The 20,800-nt window shown below is 45.6% G+C and overlaps 1 protein-coding gene across 10 annotated transcripts in view; it reads left to right on the forward strand.

The window, feature by feature from the left end:
* The window catches only part of AAK1 (AP2 associated kinase 1), a 108,704-nt gene that overhangs the window by 72,784 nt on the left and 15,120 nt on the right, over positions 1-20,800 (forward strand). For 3 of the 10 annotated variants that reach the window (XM_083453742.1, XM_083453740.1, XM_083453746.1), the window contains 5 exons: positions 580-669; positions 6,211-6,312; positions 9,492-9,593; positions 10,252-10,362; positions 14,455-14,559. The exons of 1 other annotated variant lie outside the window; for it this stretch is intronic. In XM_083453742.1, coding sequence (XP_083309868.1) covers positions 580-669; positions 6,211-6,312; positions 9,492-9,593; positions 10,252-10,362; positions 14,455-14,559 — 510 coding nt within the window. Of the gene's footprint in view, positions 1-579; positions 670-6,210; positions 6,313-9,491; positions 9,594-10,251; positions 10,363-14,454; positions 14,560-16,666; positions 19,016-20,800 lie in introns of those variants that run through there. 6 more of the 10 variants (XM_083453741.1, XM_083453745.1, XM_083453744.1 and 3 more) reach the window with 6 other exon arrangements.

Here is a 20,800-nt window from a genome sequence, read left to right on the forward strand (position 1 = left end):
GAGGGTTTTATCGATTTGATTTTGCCATTTTTATTGGATGGTTTTATAAACCATTATGAAACTTAATGAATAGTGGTATAAAGCTGTCGGTAAGAGTAATAATATAGTATAGCCATGCATCTTGATTTAGAGACTTCACTCAGTGGCGACACTCTCAAAGAAACACAGTAGCCCTCCCCAAGTCTAGCAGAACATATGAATAATGAATTAATCCTCGTCATGTGAACTGTTGAGTTTGGAGAGGGTGGAATGACCTGATACTCTTGGAAGAAGAGTTGTTACTTTGGTTCTGTGGGTGGTCTACTGTGACCTTGGATCAACTCACCAATAATTCACTGATAAACTTTTTGGTTGAGTGGCAGAATAATATCTGCAGCTTGCTGGAGGGGTTCCATGGGGGTGGGAGGGTAATACTGCCGTACCCCCAGATGCATGTGGCAATTAATGACTTTTCAATGCATCTTTGGTCTGTTTGGCATCTCTCTGTGCTCTGCTTGACATCTCTCTCTCTCTCTCTTCCTCTCTCCCTCCCTCTCCCCATTCCTTCCTTTCCTAACTTCCCCCTTGCTGCTCACCCAGCTGAAAAAACAAAAGATATCCTGGACTCTAGCCCTCCACTTCTGGCTGTTCCTGATCCTTTCATTCCTCTTCCACTATCAGATACGCCAGGTAACTGTGACTTGCATAAACAAGATGTGATTTAGCAGAAGGGATCCCACCCAAAGGTGGTTGCCACCCAAAGTGACCGTTTGGGTGGCCTTGTATGCAAATGTCAGTAAGTGAATTCAGATGGTGTGTTGTGTTGAACCATTCACAGCACGACTTGAGAGTCACCTGTTTGCTTCAGCGTGCTTCCTGGAGGTACCTGGATGCCAGCAGCTACCAAAGGGGCTACTCTGAGCACCCTTCTGGTCCTAACTTGGTTCTCGGGTGGGTTGGGTTCATTTGGCCTTGATCTTTTAAGATCATGGTAGAAAATGGATTAGTGGATGTTGTCTCTTAGGTCACCGATAAATATTGGCCTGGCAGGCTGTCAGGGACGCATCAGAAGTTACTGGGGTGGGGAGTGTTGTAATAAGGCAATGATGGATAAATCCATATGTTCTAGCATTTTTAAATCTATTAATTCGACGAAAGGGCCCTGTTCTGCTTCTCCTTTCATATCAGTGGGTTTTCATGGGATATGTTCACAGTGAATTAACGTGCTTTGGTGTTACCTGGCTTTTATTTTTATTTTTTAAATAGTGCTTTATTTGCTACTCATGGGCTGCAACTGCTAATGGAAATGTAACTGCTGCAAGGAGGACAGAGGTGACGGCAAAGCATCTGTTCAAATACTGAGAAATGAGAAGTTCAGGCTCAAGGCATTCATCTTCTCTTGCCTTGGAATGGAAGGGAGCCAAGTCTCCTTAAAATAAGCTCATGGCAGGCTGTCTTGCTTGATTAGTCATTACAGAGTGTGGTAATGCTTTTAATTCTGTGCACTAGGCACTAGTTCCTCCCCCCTTTTTCCCCCTCATGATGATGAGCCCTCCCAGCCACAAGGCAAGGTAAGGGCGGTGACTGGCTGGCATGTCCTGTCCAGCATAGTTTCACTATCAATGGTTAAATTCACAGCCTTCAGGGGGATTCTCTGGCTGCTGTTTTAACAACATATTCTGCAGTCAAACGAAAGCATGGCAGAACTGCAAGCCCTTCTCTCTGATGCCTGTTATTTCATAAATAAAACGAGGTACTGGTGGTGAGAATGATGATCAGGCCAATAGCTGTTACATGCAAAATTGTGTTTCTAGAAAATCTCTTTTCATCTCCCCACTTACACCCAGCCCTGCAAAGCAATTTTTTTAATAGTCCTTATAGCTGTATAGACATACTTGAAAGGGTAGTGGGGGGACCTGCTTGCTGAAATCTTAGTAGCCACATAGGTAGATTTCCAAAGTCCCACAGCATAACTACCGTATTTTTCGCTCTCCTGGCTTCAGGGATAGCTGCGCAGCCTGCATTCGCTCCACAAGAAGCACACACATTTCCCCTTACTTTTTAGGAGGGGAAAAGTGCATCTTATAGAGCGAAAAATACGGTTCTTCTCTGCTCTTCCTCCAAGACTAGCAAAACCCAAAATAATTTATGCAGTGCAAAAGAAGCATTGCGTGTTTTCTGGATACCAGATTCAGTTTTTTCCTTGAGCTGTGTTTGGATTTCACAGACAAAAGGCATGAAATGTGTGCTTTCCTTTCTCCTTCTACAGTTTTAGCCGCCCTTTGTAACGAGCTCCTAAGATGGGATTGACTTGTTTTGGAGAACAACATGTGCCCTTTGGTTTGTTGACACCTCAAAGCAGCTGCTTGGAAAGGCCCCATGGTCTTTAGCCAGCCTTTGCCAAATTGGTGCCCTCCAGATGTTTTGTACTGCAACTCCCATTAGCCCCAGCCAGCATGGTCATTCTCCCATCAGCTGCAGTGCTATACAGCTGTGCTGGCTAGGGCTGATGGGCGGCGGCGTCCCAAAACATTTGGAGGGCACTAGGCTGGCAAAAGCTGCTCTTCAGCCTGGTATTCTGAATGTGCTGTTTGACGGGATTCTTACTAGATAGTTTTTCTTCCCCAGCTGATGTCCAAGGAAAAGGACTCTGCTGCTGTGTGCTTTATTGAAATAGCTGTCCTTTTCTTTCCTTCCATGGTTGAAGAGTGAGTAACATGCTCAAAAAGCCTATGGGGTGGTTTTTTGTTTTGTGCATCTTGATTATTCAAAGTGATAATTAATAATGGTTGAATTGCATTTTGGGAGAGTTTCTTTTTTCCACCCTAATTAAGGATGCCTGCTGTAACTTGTGCACTGTTTGTTGATTTTTGGATGTTCAGCCAGGACATGGCAGACAGCATGGGGTGGTTTTAAAAGAGAAGTCCAGGTGGCAAAAGCAAATATTTTTGTCCCCAAGGTCACTTGCTGAAACAGCTCCACCTGACTCAACCGTGCCCACTGCAACCTTGCGCAAGGGTAAAGGAATGCTCACATCCACCTTCCACCTGCTTTGCAAAGCTGACAAAGGGAGCAGCAGCCCCTGAAAGCCGATGGGAATAAGGGGGGGGGGTGGAGCTTGCAACACCTTTCTTCTGTTGCCTTTCCTTCTCCTCTCCGTGTGGAAGAGGAAGCCCCTGTTCTCAGCAGGAGCCCCGTGTTGTTGTTGTTTATATCTTGTAGCTGTTGGTATTCATCTGTCTTGAGAGACAATGGAGTGCACCTCCAGGGGTGAGGTCAAACAACACCGCTAGCAGCACTGATGACCTCCCTGGGGCTCAAGCCTGGGCAGTGTTTATGGAGGTCCTGGATTGCCCAGATGATAAGACTCCCCTCTTGGTTAGTGTAGTCCAAAGGAAAGCCGAGCAATAGGTTTGGTACCAGTTTGGCTATAGGAGTTGCTGGAAGGAGGCATACAAGGCACCATCCAACTGCCTTAGGGACTCCACCCTGGATTTGTGTAGGGCTTTCTCCTTAGTTTTTTCTTCTTCTGAATCCCAGAAGGCAGCAGAGGTTTAGGATCAGAGTTTTCATTCTCATAATTCCCAAATTGATGAGCCCCATCTGCCCCTCACTTCCCTCTGCAGCACATGCAGAAATCACGTCTTGACCATTGGACCAACTCATCCGCCAGAGCCTGTCTTCACATGTAGGTGAAGTCCCTAACTCACTAAGGGCTTGAGGCCCATTGGTTACCCTCACCTGGTTTAGCCGTTTTTTACATCACTTATTTTATTATTATTTATTTGTTGCATTTATATCTCACCTTGTTCTCCATAGAGCCCAAGGTGGAGTACATGGTCCTTCCTCTTTAATCTCATTTAATCTCCATAAACAACCCTGTGAAATAGGTTAGACTGACAGCCAAGCCCCGCCCTCCCCACCCCATAAATGAACTTCATGGCCCAGGTCCTACTCTGACCCCAGCATCACACTGGCTCTGATAGGATATCACTGTATGCATTTGTTCAGAAGCACAGCCCGTTAAGGTCACACTCCCAGATAAGTTCTACGCTAAGGCTGCTGTCGTATTCACCAGGGGGTGGGGAACTGAATCTGGTTGGCAGGCTGGATCCAAAAGTCTCCCACCCCACAGACCGCTTTGGCAAGTGAGTGGGACACCCCACCTGTCAGTGCACATGAGGTCAGGTGCTTTAACTTCAAAGGGAGAATTAGCACATTCTAAAATGTGCTCCCAATTCTTCCTTTCCGGCTAGAAATCTGCACATTTTGAATTTGTCGCTGCAGGCCTAGTGCTGGATTACACCAGTGGCTGGAAAAGATGAATCAGTCTGGGTTTTTTTATTCCCATGTCCATTTTAAGATCCCCCCCCCCTTTCATGCAGATCCTGGTTACTTAAATGTGCATGCACACAGCAAATCAGCCAGAGAAAAATTTGCACACAGCTGTTGAGAGATTCAAAGCCCTCTTCATGCAAATCTACTAATTGCAGTCCTCCAGGAATATAATTTGCATAATGCATAATTCATTTTGTCTTTGGGGGACAAAAGGCCAAAAGAGAGAGAAAGAAATCATGTTGGCTTCTGGGATGTGAGAGTCCTAAATAGAGAAGTCAAGCCACTTATCACTGGGTGACAATGGCAGATATTCAAGAGATCTTGGAGACAATAATTGCACCTGCTTCTGCTTGAGTGTAAATTAAGGGAGGTTCTGGCTTTACTGCACTGAATCAACTTTGGGAGCTTCTGTGCACATTATGAGGATGGTGCAAAGCACTGAAATTAAACAAGAAGCTCTGAAATGCTGCACCAAACCCTGTCCTCTGTGGTTGCCATGCTGGCTGGGATTGATGGGAGATGTACTTCGTACACCTGGAGGGCATCAGGTTGGGCAAGGCTCCCCTGTGGCATGAGGTCCCAGGTCACAACCAAACATCTGCCATAAAACTGCTGTAGCAGAACATGCAGGTTGCTGAAAACATCCCTGCCAGATTTGGAGGGAGAAGGGACATCTATAGGACTTTCCCCTATACATTCCAGGGAGTGAGACCACAGAAAGTGCACAGCCCATAATCCCACTGGACAATTCACCCCTGGCCTTAGGTATTAACTAGGATTAATTCTTTTCTTTTGGCCACGTGCAATAAAAGGGGGGCAACGATTTGTAGGGTGTGTGACTCATCTTTCTATGATGTAGCTAATACCATGCATGGTTGTTTTGCAAGGTTTTTGTGAACTAACCACAGCACTTGCACAGAAACAGGAGCATGCAGTTTACAGGTCTCTGTGTTTCATGAATGCCTTTGGGATTCTGCAGCTCTCCTTACACCCAGAAGTGCATTTTTGCCGTGGCCTGCTGGTAACCATTCCTGAAGACGTGGAGTCGGGGTGGGTGGGAGAAAGTTACTAATGCCAATGATGTCCTTTTACTGGGACTGTTTCTTCTCTCCATGTTGATAAGCTGAGAGAAAAGCTGTGTGCCTGTGTCTGGTGGTGGGGCAGATTCAGATGAAATGTGACCGTTTGAGATTTTTGCAGTCCTAACACCTCCTTTTATTTCTTTACTGATTTTCTCCATCATTTATGTTAAATGCCCACTTCCAGACATATTCCAGGCATCATCAAGTATGAGTGAGCCTAGAAAACTGAGCACTCTTAAGAGGTTAATTGAAATCCTACATTTTAAAAATCCAGTGTGTCTCCAAAAAAACCCAACCACACTCAAACTAAAAGGAACAGGCAATGCAGATTAATTTGTACAGTTTAGCTTGGCGCTTTGGGTTTTGTTGTGTGTGTGTGTTTGAAAAGGAGTCAGCAACAATTCTGGGCCAATTCTCTACTGGCTAACAATATGTTTTAGTGCAAGGATGCTAGAGCATTCACTGCGATGAGCCAATTAAATGGGACACCTTGGGGAGGTTACAACAAGTAAAAAAAGTGTCTGCGGTCTTGTTTCTGTTTATGTGATTCAGTTATTAAAGGACCAGCTGGAAAAATCCAGGGCCCTGACTTTTCAGGTTGTTGCATGCTTAACCAAAGGATCCATATCTGCAATTAAATGCATATATTGGTGAAAATAACCCTGATAGAAATCCTTTAAATGTTAGGTGTGTTGTTGACCTTGTTGAACAACTGGTGTTCTGCTTTAACCAATTTTTTGTGTGATTTTTGCTTTATTTCTTTCTGCTTCTCTCCTTCCTCATTTCCTGCTCTCCCCCCCTCCCCTGCTAGAAAAACTGATTGAGGGCCTCAAATCTCCTGAGCCTGCACTCCTCCTCCCTGATATCATGCCTCTCGCTGATCCCTTCGGTAGCACCCCTGATGCTGTGAATGGTAAAATCCTGAAAAGCCTCTCTGGCGTGTTCTGTCCTGCATGTTGACCCACCAGCATTGCATGTTTTGAACTGTGGCAAGCATGTGCCCAGAGGTCAAGCCAGCCAGAGCCCACAAAAAGTGACTTTGGGAGACAGAGGGTCATAGGATGTTGTTCAGTGTTTGGAATTCACTAGCCTATCGCTCAGTCTGCGAATCAGACATGTGAAGTTCCTTCACCCTGGGCATCACTGCCAAACCATCACCTTCCCTTGTTCCACTAATTCTCCGCTTTCTGTAATCTATCACTTCTTCCTCTCATTTTTATCCTTTCCAAGTGGGAAACTCAGGCCAGATCTACATGTGCAGCAAAAATGGGGTGGTAGAGTCCTGATGTAAATGGACTTCAAATTATACAGGAGGGCAGGAAAGGTTCATTCACTGGGCAGACGTGGGGAATCTTTGGCTCTTCAGATGTTATTGAACTTGCAGCTCCAGTCGGCGTTAGCAAACATGGTTGATGGCTAAGAATGATGGGAGTTGTAGTTCAGCAGCATCTGGAGAGCCAAAGGTTTCCCACCTTAGTGGGGGGGACCAAATCATTGGCTGAGCTCAGATAAACAGAAGTATGAGATTACTTTACTCCATATATGCCCACTTGACCTCTTTGATTGGCAAAACTGGCATTGTTACAGGTGCCACGTAATACCTGTCCAGTGTTCGTAAGAATTTGAAATTTTAGTGTGGCAGGTGCCTTCACTGTATTCTTATCAGCACTTGCTAAAAACATGCAGTGGTGCCCCGCAAGACGAATGCCTCACAGGACGGAAAACCCGCTAGACGAAAGGGTTTTCCGTTTTTCAATGCGCTTCGCAGGACGAATTTCTCTATGGGCTTGCTTCGCAAGACGAAAATGTTTTGCGATTCTTGAGATTTTTTTTCACTCCCCACCCCCTTTTTCTAAGGCGCTAAGCTGCTAATAGCCTTTTAGCAGCTAATCCGCTAATCCCTTAAGCCTTTAATAGCCGCTAATAGCCGCTAAACCGCTAATAGCGCTAATCCGCTAATAGGGTTGCTTTGCAAGACGAAAAAACCGCTAGACGAAGAGACTCGCGGAACAGATTAATTTCGTCTTGCGAGGCACCACTGTATTAGTTTAGGCAAGTCTGTCCAAGTATCTAGAATGCCAATGCAAATTGTAATCTGTTTCTCTATACCATGCATAATTTTATATGCTTCTAGCACCTTTTCCCTAAGCGAAAAAGTCCCAAACGTCATAAGGGAGTCTCTCCATCCCCTTGATCATTTTGGTTGCTCTTTTCTGAACCTTTTCCAACTCTACAATATCCTTTCCAAGGTGAGGCAACCAGAACTGTACCGGGCATTCCAAATGCAGTAGCGCCATAGATTTACTTAATTGTACTGTATTATGATACTGGCAGCTTTATCTTCCGTTCCTTCCCTGGTGATCCCTAGCACGGAGTTTGCCTTTTTCACAGCTGCCCTACACTGGGTCGACATCTTCATTGAGCTATCTGTTATGACCCCCAAGGTCTCGTTCCCAGTCATGCACCTACAGTTCAGTCCCTATGAGCTTATAGGTGAAATTAATATTATTTTTGCCCTGACGTGCATCACTTTGCACTTGTTTACATTGAATTGCATTTGCCATTCAATGCATTTGCCATTTTGCTACCCATTTCTTCAGTTTGGAGAGGTTCCTTTCGCAGCTCGTCGCGATCCCTTTTTGTTTTAAAGAGCCTGAGCAATTTAGCACTGTCAGCAAACTTGGCTACCTCACAGTTCACCCCTAACTCTAGATGGTTATGAGCAAGCTAAAAAGCTCAGGTCCCAATACTGATCCTTGGGAGACTCCCCTTTCTACTTCTTTCCATCCAGAGAGCTGTCTATTTATCCCTCCTAACTTAACCCATCCCTGATCCACCAGAGGGCCTCACCCCCCCCCCCTTTCCTGCTCTGTAATGATGTGTCCACCTATTTCTGCTATGTTTCTTCTTGCATCCTTAGAAATGGTTTGGCGTGCCTGGGTCTCTCTTGCTCTTGAGGAGCCTCAGTGCTTTTCTCCTCAGATTTTAGTTTCTCTCTGCCGCATTCTTTCCCTTGCTCAAAGACTTAAAAGCCCGGGATACAAAACACCCTCTGGCCCTTGCAAGCCTAAGCTCCCACAGCATCCTGCATGGGCCCAGACAAGGCTGGCTGGCTGGCCTAGTCCATCCTCTGGTCTCCCTTGTGTCATATCTTCCCTTCACAAAGCTGAGAATTAAATTGGGGTTTTTAAAGCTGTTGCATGTATGGAATAGCCATAAATATATACCTGATGTTCCTTTTCCCAAAATGTATCTTGAAAGGTGCACTTAAGCCACCAGTGTTGCAAGCACATCTTTTTCTCAGTTCAATGCATGCCATAACCCTGGACACTTTTGGAAAGCTAAAGAGACCTTTCCTAAGCATTTTAAGTAGCAAATTATTTCCAGCTGCCTATTTGCCGGAAGAACCAGCTACCGAAGTTTCATGGCATGTTAAAGCCAAGCCTTATAATGAAGCTGAATCACAGGAGTCTGGGCTGCATGCTTCCGTTTTTGAGACTTGTCTACATGTGTTAGAAAGCACATGGGGGCAATAAGGAAGGTGAGCCTGACAGGCTCCATCTGCTCATCCCTAGCAACGAGAGAAGCTCTGCTGTGCAGAATACGTCCGAATAGCACAGCTCAGTGGGCAGGGCCAGTTGCCCAGGGCGTCCCCAGGGACCTGCTGCTTGCACCATCTTCGCCTGGCCAAAGGGCCAGGTTGAAAGAACCCCTGTAGTTGTCCCTGCCCACATGATTCCGCATCCTGGAGGGGCATGGAATCTCCTCCCGTGGCTGTGGCATTGCTGCTGTCAGAGGTAGGTCTGGAAAGGAACCTCACTGACACTCGGAAGTTTGGGCTTGCACAGGTCTGCCAGTGCGCTGGGTCTTTCTTGTTCTGTGCTTTCCTGGGTGCCCAGGAATATCCCTTTGAAAATCACCCTCGGACTAAACTGACATTTAGTAGTGGGCAATCCAGGTGTTGGAATGTCTCTGCCTGCAGTAGGATGTCCAGGGCTTAGTGTTTCAGGCTGTGGCCTTCTCTTCCTTTCTTCCTCTGCTGAACCTGACCTAACTTTGGCTTCTGCTCTGTTCCTTTGTGCCTTCGGAAAGGAAAAGCTGAACTAACAGTTGAGAGTCTCATCCCAGGCCTTGAGGCTCCTGTGTCGCAGCATATATCATCGCAGACAGATTCTGTGGCTTCAAACAGAGCAGGTTGGTGGGGGCTTGAGCTCAGGTGGGCCATGATGTCAAGCTCATGATGAAGAAATGGGTGGGCTTCTGTGTCTTCCAGTCTCAGCAATGGGGCATTGCCTGCAAGCTGAACTTTTCTTTAGAGTGCTAATTTGAAATCTTAAAAAGATCCATACACCTTCTCTGGGGTATATATATGCGCACAACCTCTCTCCAAATGCTACACATTTAAATAAGGCAAAGTATTAAACAGCATAACATTCTGCAATCTGCAGCCTTGGCATTATCAACACCACGCTCTCACAGAGCTAACAGATTAGAATCAGTCTCATCTATAGTTCAGGCCAGAGTGCTGTAACTGTAATCCTCCTATCACATTGAATTTCAACTCCTTAAAATCCAGAGCTGTTAAATAAGCAGCAAGGCATCTCCCAAAGCCCTTTAAGCTGACATTTTTAAGAACACCACCACCACCTGAAATCAATTTATTTGTTCAGACGCTGCTTGTATATGCCGAGTCCTTTCAAAACGACTAATTTTGGCCTCACTTCAGCCCAGGAATTAAAAAACTGATGCATTAAAGCTCAGGATGAGTTGCAAGCAGACAGCTTCGCAGGTGTGACTGCTAACCTCCTCTTCTCTGTACTGTTTTCTTGCTTGCTAACCGGGGGACCATCAGATTCTGTCACTGGGGAGGACTCCCTGCTTGACTGCTCTCTGCTTTCTAATCCTGCTGCTGACCTTCTGGATGAGTTTGCTCCTTTAGCCGTTTCAACCCAAGCTCACAAAGGTAAAGTACCTTTAAGTGTTGTGTACAAATGGGAAAGGAGGTTGGGGAATGTGAGAAATGTGCAACATGAAAGTGGTGGAAGCATCTGTGTTGAAAGCTGTGGTGGTCCCTGTGTGCCAAGGCAGGACGGTGGTTCAATTAGCAGGATCCTGTTAATTCCAAATTATTTTTGTGTGCCAAATGACAATGCCTTCATTTCTTCTTTCCTGGGTCCAGTGTGATCTCTTAACATGAGTTTCTAGGGGCTGGATGGGGGTGAACCCCTACGTTGGCACGCCCTTCCTCTTCCTTTCTCTTCAGATCACAGTGCAAAACTTCCTTCTTCCATGAACATTTTTGTCATAGCTCTTTCACAGTTGATGCAGCTTAGTGGCCAAGTGCTTGAGCTGCAAGTTGGGCTAATAGGAAGTGAGCGACACACTATTTCAACCACTCCCAACCTAATGCCCTCCAGATGTTTTGGGCCGCAACTTCCATCAGCCTGGGACAGCCTGGCCATATGATTCTCAAGCTGACAGGAGCTCTGCTGTGCTGCCTGGAGATGGTGGGAACTGCATCTCAGACAGGTTGAGGTGCCAAGTTGGGAATTTGCCCAGCCTGGTCTGAAAGATGGGCTTCAAAATTGCTGGCGTTCCTTCAGCGCTTGCCTGTGCAGTTCTTTCTCTTTCTCTGGTCTCTCCATCCTCACTCTCTAAATGTAAGCTGCTTCTGGGGCAGGCCCACCAACAGAGGCGAGCAGCTGTAAACCTCTGGCAGTTGAATCCTTTGGGTGTAATCTGATATCGAGGGCTGCGTGCCTGTGCTCCACTTGGTTGTGTCAGATGTTGCTTCTCAGCATCGTTTGCTTGTGTTCCCCTGTAAAGAGCAGGGCCTTTTCATTGGTGGCTCCCTGCTTGCGGAATGCTCCCTGCTTGCGGAATCGTTGTATATCTTCAGGCACCAGGCAAAAAGATTCCTTTTTAACCAGGCCTTTTGCTTTTAACTACTTATGACCTTTTAGAGAGGGTGGGATATTTTAATGTATCACCTCCCTCCCCAGTCTTCATTTGTGCGGGTTTGCTCTGGGTCGCCATGACATAAAAGCAACTAATACATTTAATAAATAATAATGATGGTGATACGTGCCCTGGATGCACATGGCTAGCACTAAATAAATTAATTGTCCTCTTGGCACACATGCAGTGCTTTAGGAACGGCTGACCGCTGCCATGTGTGTTTCGCAGTGTAGCTTAAGACCCTTGGGGATGAGCTTTTCCAAATCTGGCCTGGCCCCACCTCCCCAGCCCAGGCTGGCCATTGGCTCTGTGTTGGGCAGGAAGGGATATAAGGACTTCTTTCCAAGCTGAGCCTTGCTTGAACATAGGGGGAAGTGAACATAGTAAGCTGCCTTATATAGAGTCAGACCATTAGCCTGTCCAGAATTGCCTATGCTGACTTGCAACAGCTCCCAGCCCTATATGGAGATGCTGAGGATCAGAGGCACCAAGTGCCGTGCAACAATTGAGGGGCGGGGGCTTGTCGCGTGCACGTGACATCACATGTGCAACACCCCTGTGTGATGTCACAAGTGTTGGAAGGAGGCCACGAGGCCCAGAGAGGCCCTCTGTCACTGCAGGGAGGCCTGGCAAGGCCCATCCCCTCAAGATTTTTTTTTGGGGGGGGGGTTCAGCCCCATCACCGCATACTTTGGGGAGGGGGGCTGAGCTGTCCTCCACCCCATAGAGTTGGCACATATGCTGGAGATGGAACCTGGGACCTTCTACATTCAAAGTGGGTGCTCTGCGGCTGAGCGACCAGATCTACTGGAACTCCAGCACATCTTGCATTTCTGGCCTGGCTTTTCTACCCCTGTCTTGTTCTCTGCTCTTGCCTCCTGGTGGGGCTTTTGCCCTCGCAGCTCTCAGTTCCTCGCTCACTCCACACTGCCTGCATGTGGCCCAGGTGAGCTTTACCCACCAAGCGGCAATAAAATACTCCTCTTGGTATGGGCTATGTCTGCCTGGAGTTCTAGTACATCAGCATCTTTTCCTGGGCATAATGAAGCATGAGCGACAAAGGAAATTGTTATGAGCAAGAGAACCAGTTTTATGTTTTATCAGTAGTTGGATGTGCAGTGAGCAAGTGCAACCGGAATGGATCCATGTTGCTTCCACTGGAGTAAGAAACGAAGAGTGATTTACAGTTCTAGCTTGTTCTAAACATTAAGATGAGGTTTCTGAAGATAGGAGCTGTTTGCTAGTACAACAGCTAACCTCAGAAGGTGGTGGGCTCTCTTTCATTCGAGGTTTTTAAACAAGGGTTAGATGGCCATCTGTCAGGGATTCTTTAGTTGTGGTTACTGCATTGCAGGGGGTTGGACAATAGCCTCTATATATAACAAAAGAATTAAAATTGGAGACCATCAACTAGCCATTATAGACAGATGTCTTGTTAATTCCCAACATTAGCCTGGCAGAATAGAAGAGTTTTCAGCAGGTGTTTAAAGAAGGACTCAGAAGGCACCTGCTGAATCTCTAGTGGCAGGGTGTTCCACAGGACAATGTTCTGTTTTGAATTGCTGTCAGATGAGCCTTGTCAGCTTGCGGGATGACCAACAACGCTCTTGCAGATGATCTTGGTGATCCAAGATGGGATATAAGGGTTTAAGTGGCCCTTAGGGCACCCTGGACCTAAGTTGTTCAGGGCTTTGTAAATTAATACAGGGACCTCAGACCTAGCTTGGCAGCAGATGAGCTTAGTTAGGGTTAGTTAGGATTCCTTTGGTCTCTATGTTGCAGCCTGGGTGTGGGAAGAAGCGAAAGCATATGACATGAGTGGGAAAGGTGATCTGCTTAATTTCAAAATAAGCAAAATAATGCATGGAAAGGGGTCTTTCTGTGGTCCCCCAGATGTTGCTGGATTCCAACTCACTCCCCCCAGCTAGCATGGTCCATAGTTGGGGGTGCTGAGAGCTGTAGCATATCTGGAGCTTCCCCATCTCTAAAAGAACTCCTGGTCATTCTTTGGCATCCTCTTGGTGGAGGTAGAAATTAACAATATTTGTTTAAAAGTTGGGGGGGGGGGGGAATGTTACCGACATTGCATTTCTTCCCGTCAGTAGCACTTTAAAAGCGGATTTGATTCCTTGGAGAAGTTGCCTTACTCTTGGTGTGTGTGTGTGTGTGTGTGCTTGCAAACTGTCTGAAGCTGGTATGCTGAGTTTCTTCTAGCATCACCTTATGCCACTAGGAAGCTCTGCCGTTGCAGGACGACTAAGTGGCAGCTGCTTTTGCTGGGGGTTTGCCACTTTTCAAAAGTGACTCGAAGGGGTCTCTTGTCAAAATCTGTGCCAGAACTGAAACCACACCTGACAGCTCTGGGCCAGCCTGAAATAACCCCTTGCCCTCCACTGTGAGTGCCTTGGGAGCATGTGGGAATGTCACTGAGCTCGTGGCTTGGAGGAGGAGCCCTGTTTTCCACAACTGTGGCATCTCGAAGGGGGTGGTACACCATGTCTGCCTTCACAAATGGTGTTCCCACCATGAGTCTGCGTTCTGTGAACCGCCCTGAGACCTCTGGGTGTAGGGTGGTATATAAATTCTTTACAAAATTATAATAATGAGTCTACCAGAGGCCCTCACCCTCTTGGTGGAGCAGAGCGTTGCCTCATTTGAACCAGGGCTCGGGCTTCTCTCTTCACTGCCTTTTCTGGTGCCTTGTGAGATCAGGTCCCTGGGAACGTTACTAACTCTCTAATGCAGCCTGGCTGCTTTCTTTCTCACAAAACTGCCTCTGCTGCCGCTGCCGCTTCTGTTTATTTTTCATGTTTATACCTCACTCTCCTTTTTAACTCGTAACAATTTAAAGCTCCACCTTCCAACCTTGCCTTTGCTCGCCTGGTGTGTCCTCCAGCTGTTTGGGGCTGTGATGGGAGCTTTTCGACCCAAACAGCTGGAAGACATGGCGGGTTGGGGAAGACTCTCCATCTGCTAATCCTTCTTTGCAACAAAACACATGCAGCTAATGTTGTTTTGGTGGTTTCTAACCAGCTTTCTCTGCTCTATCTTTTTGCTCCTTTTTAAAACTTCCACCCCTCTCCCCATCGTGCTGCAGAAGATACTAACCTGATCTCTGGCTTCGATGTCCCTGAGGGCTCTGAAAAGGTGGCAGGAGACGAGTTTGACCCCATCCCTGTGTTGATATCCAAAAATTCACAAGGTAAGCAGGCAGACTGGGGGTGACTTGAGATTTTAAGGCAGTGTCTTTCTTTGTGGTAGCATGTATGGCCTGAAACTAAACCTGAGGCTCAAGGCTTGCAGGGTCTCCATGCCTGAGCCCAGTCTTCTTCAGCTTCCATAGTCTTGGCAGCGCTGGGCTCCTTTCAGTTCCCACTTGTTGTGACAAGGACACGTTGAGGAGAGGTGAGCATCCCAACATCTTGAGTAATAAGAAAATTATTTTGGAATCTGGCATAATAGTGTTACTGCCCCAAATCTCCTGATCGTAAGCGGGTGGGCGGAACTACCTCTAATTATCTCCAAAGGACCCTTGTGATTTAGAACCAAATTCCAGTATTCAAGATTTGGTTAGGCTCCCACCAGGGGCCTATATCAACCCAATGAGATTTGCAGTTGATTTCCATCACTACTCTACGGCTCCTTCCAGTGCCACGCCCTCTTGGTTTAAAAAGCAGCTTGCAGTGTAGCATGATTAGGAGACAACCACCCACCTTGTGCCCATGGAAATAATCCTGAGGGTCTTTGAATCCTGACCCAGAGTTCACTGCTGGGAATAGCTATAATACAAGCTTGATGATTTGTGGTGGAAGGAATCGAGGGGTAATCCCATTGGATTAACAGACCCTCTCTCCCACGCACTGCCATCCTGATTTTTGACTGGGAGTTTCATATAGGCCCAACAGCACAGAGTTATATTCTAAAACACAACACACCTTAAAGCTAGAGAGTGTATTGAGGTGCTGGGCTGCAGTTGAACATTCTATCATAAAGGGATACGGGTGGCGCTGTGGGTTAAACCACAGAGCCTAGGACTTGCCGATCAGAAGGTCGGCGGTTCGAATCCCTGCGACGGGGTGAGCTCCCATTGCTCGGTCCCTGCTCCTGCCAACCTAGCAGTTCGAAAGCACGTCAAAGTGCAAGTAGATAAATAGGTACCGCTCCGGCGGGAAGTTAAACGGCGTTTCCATGCACTGCTCTGGTCCGCCAGAAGCGGCTTAGTCATGCTGGCCACATGACTCGGAAGCTGTACGCCGGCTCCCTCGGCCCAGAAAGCGAGATGAGCACCGCAACCCCAGAATCGGCCACGACTGGACCTAATGGTCAGGGGTCCCTTTACCTTACCAAAGCAGCTGTGCAGAGAAAACGCGGAATGTAGACCATGAGCAGCTGAAAAGGAGCAGGGGCATCTTTTGATAAGACATGCATAATATTGAGGCCTCCATGGGAAGACATAGAAGCTCCCTCTTGAATAAGAATTTGGTGCTCCACAACTCTGGAAATTGCCCTTCCCCCTTTGTCCCATGGTGCATGCGCACAGGACTCACCCTCTCAATTTTTGTCATGGAGCCCTGCCCGGTAACAGATTCCTTAACATATTTCCTTAACACTGTTGTAAAATCATCCTAGGGAAGAGGAGACTAAATGAGGTTGCTTAGAGAGGGAGGAGTTCTAGATCTAAGCCGCTGACCCTCCATTTATACTGTTTACTTATTTCACGTAATCTATACAGTGCTTGACTGTAAAAGCAAACAAACCTCAATAAAATTATCAATAAGAAAAACCAACAATAATTTAAAACTTTGAAAAAGTTAAAACAAAAATAGACTAAGTACAGATTAAAACTCGCATCAACTTTCTGGACAGGCTTGTCTAAACAAAAACGTTTTTAGCAGACACCTGCCTGACATCTATAGGCAGAGAGTTCTGAAGTGTTGGTGCTGCCACACTTAAAGTTTGTTCTCCTGTTGACATCTGTATCAGGAGTGAGGGCCACAGGCAGAGCCGCTGCTGGCTGACTTAACTTTTTAGAAGGGAGCAGCTGAGACCTTTGGTTGTTGGAATCTCTCTTCAAAAACCACGTTGAAGACTGTGTCTGCAAAACTTTCTGCACCTATCTACTGTAACTCCAAGAGCCACGCTTGTGTAGATTCCAGACTGCTGCTGCTTTCTCTAGTTTGTAGCTCGCTCTTCCTTTTTGTTTGCTTGTGAACGCCTTTTTCATTTTATTTATTGAAATAAAAAAGCTAACTTTTAATTCCCTTTAATTCTCTTGCTCGATACTGAATTGCTATCTCTCACACTTTCAGGTGGGCATTCTAGAAACAGCAGTGGAAGCTCTGAATCCAGTCTTCCCAACCTAGCCAGGTCTCTTCTGCTAGTGGATCAGCTCATAGACCTGTAGCAGCCACTCAGTAACCAAGGCGGTTTCTGTAACGTACCTTAAATCCAATGTGGTTTTTTTGTTTTGTTTTCGTTTTTGTTTTCCCAACGGAGCTAAATCTTTAGTTGTCAGGTGATTTTGTGTTCCTGTTGTTGTTTTGTTTAAAAATAACCCTGCAGATGGAAGGAGCCCACACCCTGAACCCCCAAATCATGGCCCCTCTCTTGGGACTCCCCTGCCCTCCGTCTCAGCACGTCCTTGATGCAACTTGCTACCTTGTGCACTTCTCTCTACTAGCCTATCTCTAATGGGAGCACCGCTGTTTATTAACCTCTTTGCTATGATTTCACCTCCCCACCAGCTCCACTGGAACCATAACTGTACATGAATTACGTGTAACCTGTGTATGATCCTTACTAGAAATGCATACAACTAATACATCTGGGGCCCCCATCCCGCCTTAGTCTAGAGAATGCTAACCAAATGGTACGTCAACTTCTTTTCGTAATCTAAAACCAAGAAGGAGAAGGACCGTGAAAATAAGTCACCATTGCCCCTCTCTGATATGCAATGGGTCAGGGGCTCCCTTTGTAAGGCATTGGGGCAGGACTCTGGGCAATGCCTCCTCCTCCACAGCTAAAACTGTGCTTGAGATCTGCTGAGTAGATACATTTCCAGCTTGGAAAGTGGACATTTTGCTCCCTAACCAGCATTCTGCAGTGTGCTTAGGAATGGGCTGTGCTTAATAAAATAAGATTTAAAAAACAACAACACCCAAGCTATGGAAATTATCCATCGCAAAATAGTTAAACGTTAAAACATCATAATGTCTAAAAAGCATGGCTAAGGTTTTTTTTCCCCTGTTGGATGAATCCTCAGTTGAAGAGGGCATTTGTAGCAACAGATGTGTACTCTGGTGGAGGGCTTGGCCTGTAGAGGAATTCTGTAATATTAATGTACATGTCAGACATTCCTGCGGGTGAGGTCGTTTTTGGTTTTTTTCTTTTGGCTGTCTCCCTATGTTGCAACTAGGTATAGTGTTCACACAGTACTATGGAGCCATTTCGCCCCCTTCCCAGTAGGCAAAGGACTGTAATCTTTATTTAGACCCTTCAGTCTCTGTAGAGCTCGCATGCACACCTTGTCAGCCAGTTGAGAGTAAGTGCTTTCCAGCTTAGGTGTACCTGAATGGGTTTTACCTTTTATTTCCACCTTGATATGCTCAGTTTCGTCAAACTACTGGATAGAGTAAACTTGTTTTCATCGGCTTCTGATCTTCAAGTCCAAAGTTAACTTGCCACTCTGAAGATGTTCTTCTGAACAGAAGGACCTACCCTGACTCCATAGTGGAATAATTATTAGCTTAATGCTAACTCTGTGTATGTGTATGTAGCTGTATTGGTAAAAAGTGCAGTTTTCCCACGTGTGAAAGTATGAATGACTAAATTTATAGATGTATCAGCCTCTCCTACATGAAGGAAAGACACTTTGATGACGTCCCCTGAGTATTCCCCCTTCCAGCTTCCCCCCCACCCCATCTAAATCCCCCCCCCTCAGAAATTAGCTTAACAAATTCTGTAAATAGGATTTAATCGTCATGTCCGTTCTCTCTGAATCTTTCTAAGATCTACATGCACACTTCATGATAAAAAGTATTGCTTATGTGTGATGTGTCCATTTCCGTGTTTCTGCTGCACTTTCCTGATGATTTACATGACAGAACTATGGAAATTATCTTAGTAAAATTGTTGATAGATCTTTATATTTTTTTGGGAGGGGGGTGGGGTTGTTTTGACTTCTGAATCCCGAAGCACAGGCGACCGGGTCTGGATTATGTGGACAAAGCTTTAGATAGAACGTTATTGTATAGTCAGATACTGAAAAATATATGGAAAAAAAGAATGGATTTTTTTAAACAAAGTAACCACCTGCTGTGTATAAGAAACCAAAAAAAAAGAACATTTCTGTGAATTAAAGTACTTTTAAAAAAGAATGTTTAACATTTTAAGTCTACTTGAACTTGTTGAAGAGTTCTGGACACAGAATAATGGAAGTACCTGGTTGCTTGAGGACAGTGCTGTGAGCAAAACAACTGTGAGTGTTGGGACCTTTTAAATTTTTGCTTTGTTTTGTTTTTCCAAAAATGAATCATGCATCTGGATTGGCAAATCTAACATGGTGGAAATAATTTATCCTGTACTAAGGTTTATGAATTGACCAAAAGTCATTGAAATGACGTGTAGCAGATTCTTTAATAAACAGCGCAAGACTGAAATTCTGGGAATGATTATTAGCCTGTTGCAATATCTTGCGGGAGGTTGAAGTTCCTTTTTTCAAAAGGGTGATCAAGTATAGGGTGTGTGGGTGTGTTGCAAGGCTGCCGTTAGGCAGAATCAGACAGTCTGCAGCCCATTTTGGAATACCAGTAAAAAAAGGCAGGGAACAAATATTTTGATTATGATCATGCGAGGCATCACCTGGATTTTCTGCCTCCAGGACCAAAATGTCTTTGACTGCTGAAATGTAATGTCCGGGGGAATGACTTGATTTCTCGTATCCTTAAAGACGAGGATAAAGGTGTGTCTTCTACTCATGCCATGAGCCCCAATCTCTGTCCCTGTGTCTTTACGGGGGGAAATATTTTTTCCAATGAGTTGCTTAAGCAGCTGCAATTGATGCAGACCAGCAGCTGGGAAATGCCATGGTCTAGGCTGACAACCTTAGTTGTGATAGACCTAGGGTGGCCAACACCCGATGCCCTCCAGATGTTGTTGGCCGCAAGCTCCCATCAGCCCCAGATGGCATGGCAAATGAACAGGGTTGATGGAATCTGTAGTTCAACAATATCCAGATGTTGTTGAACTACAGATTCCATCAACCCTGTTCATTTGCCATGCCAATGGAGAGCACTCCATTGACTTCCCCAGCGGTCTACTGGAAATTCACTGGGGAGAAATTCAGCACCAGAAGTGGCCTCTCTGTTGTTGAATTTTTTGCTGTCTGAGGTAGTTATTTAATATTTCTGATGTGTGTATGTATACTTTTGTTTTGTAAATTGTGTGGCCTGACTTCTGTCTTGCACACTAATAATGATAATAACAGCAGCAGCAGCAGTAGTAACAACAACAACGAAATGGGCAGCACACCACTGGGTGTATTTTAAATTTGCAAAGCAGGAGTGCATACAATTCCTGTATTGTGGGGTGTGAGCTCAATGACCCTTTGGGTCCCTTCCAACTCTACAATTCTATCTTTCTATGCTCAGCATCTCTTCGCAATCAAAGCATTATTGTGAAGCTCTGCCAATGAACTGCTTATTCGGAACCACTTCAAGCAGGATCAGGCCAACTCAGCATTCTCAGAAAGAAACTCAGCAAGTAGTTGGTTTCCCTGATATTGCTTGGATCACCCCTGACCTTTGGCCTTGCTCCCTGGGGTTGGTAGGCATTGTGGTGCATCAAGATCTAGTTGGTGACACCTGTTCTAGGTAACCCAGTGAACTGCAGTCTGTCTTCAGGTTGCCCCTGTAGAAATGTTTCACTGCAAGTAGTGCCAAGCTCAGCCTGGCATGGACTGTGTTTGGCTAGTGTTTGTCATGCTCTCTTAGATGATAATTGGTAGTAGACAATGTAGTTCAAAGTTCAAAGTGAATTCTGTAGCCCATTGATCATAACACAGCACTGTGATGCTGATCCACGTCCTGTGACAGCCTTCATCAAGCTGATGCACTCCAGCAGATGTTCTGGACTAATAATAGTAATAATAATAATAATAATAATAATAATAATAATAATAATAAATTTTATTTATACCCCCCTCCCCAACCAAGACCGGGCTCAGGGTGGCTAAAAACCAATAATAAAAACAGGTTGATTGAAATACAACTTAAAAACAAGATTAAAATACAACATTAAAACAATTAAAACTTTAAAATGCAGCCTCATCACAGGAGGAGAAAGGAAAAAAGAAGGGGGGGAGGGAATCAAATTTATTCTAAGCCAAAGGCCAGGCGGAACAACTTTGTCTTACAGGCCCTGCGGAAAGAAATCAGATCCTGCAG

Source organism: Podarcis tiliguerta (assembly GCF_965153285.1).
Source record: "Podarcis tiliguerta genome assembly, chromosome: 8".
Lineage (NCBI taxonomy): Eukaryota > Metazoa > Chordata > Lepidosauria > Squamata > Lacertidae > Podarcis > Podarcis tiliguerta.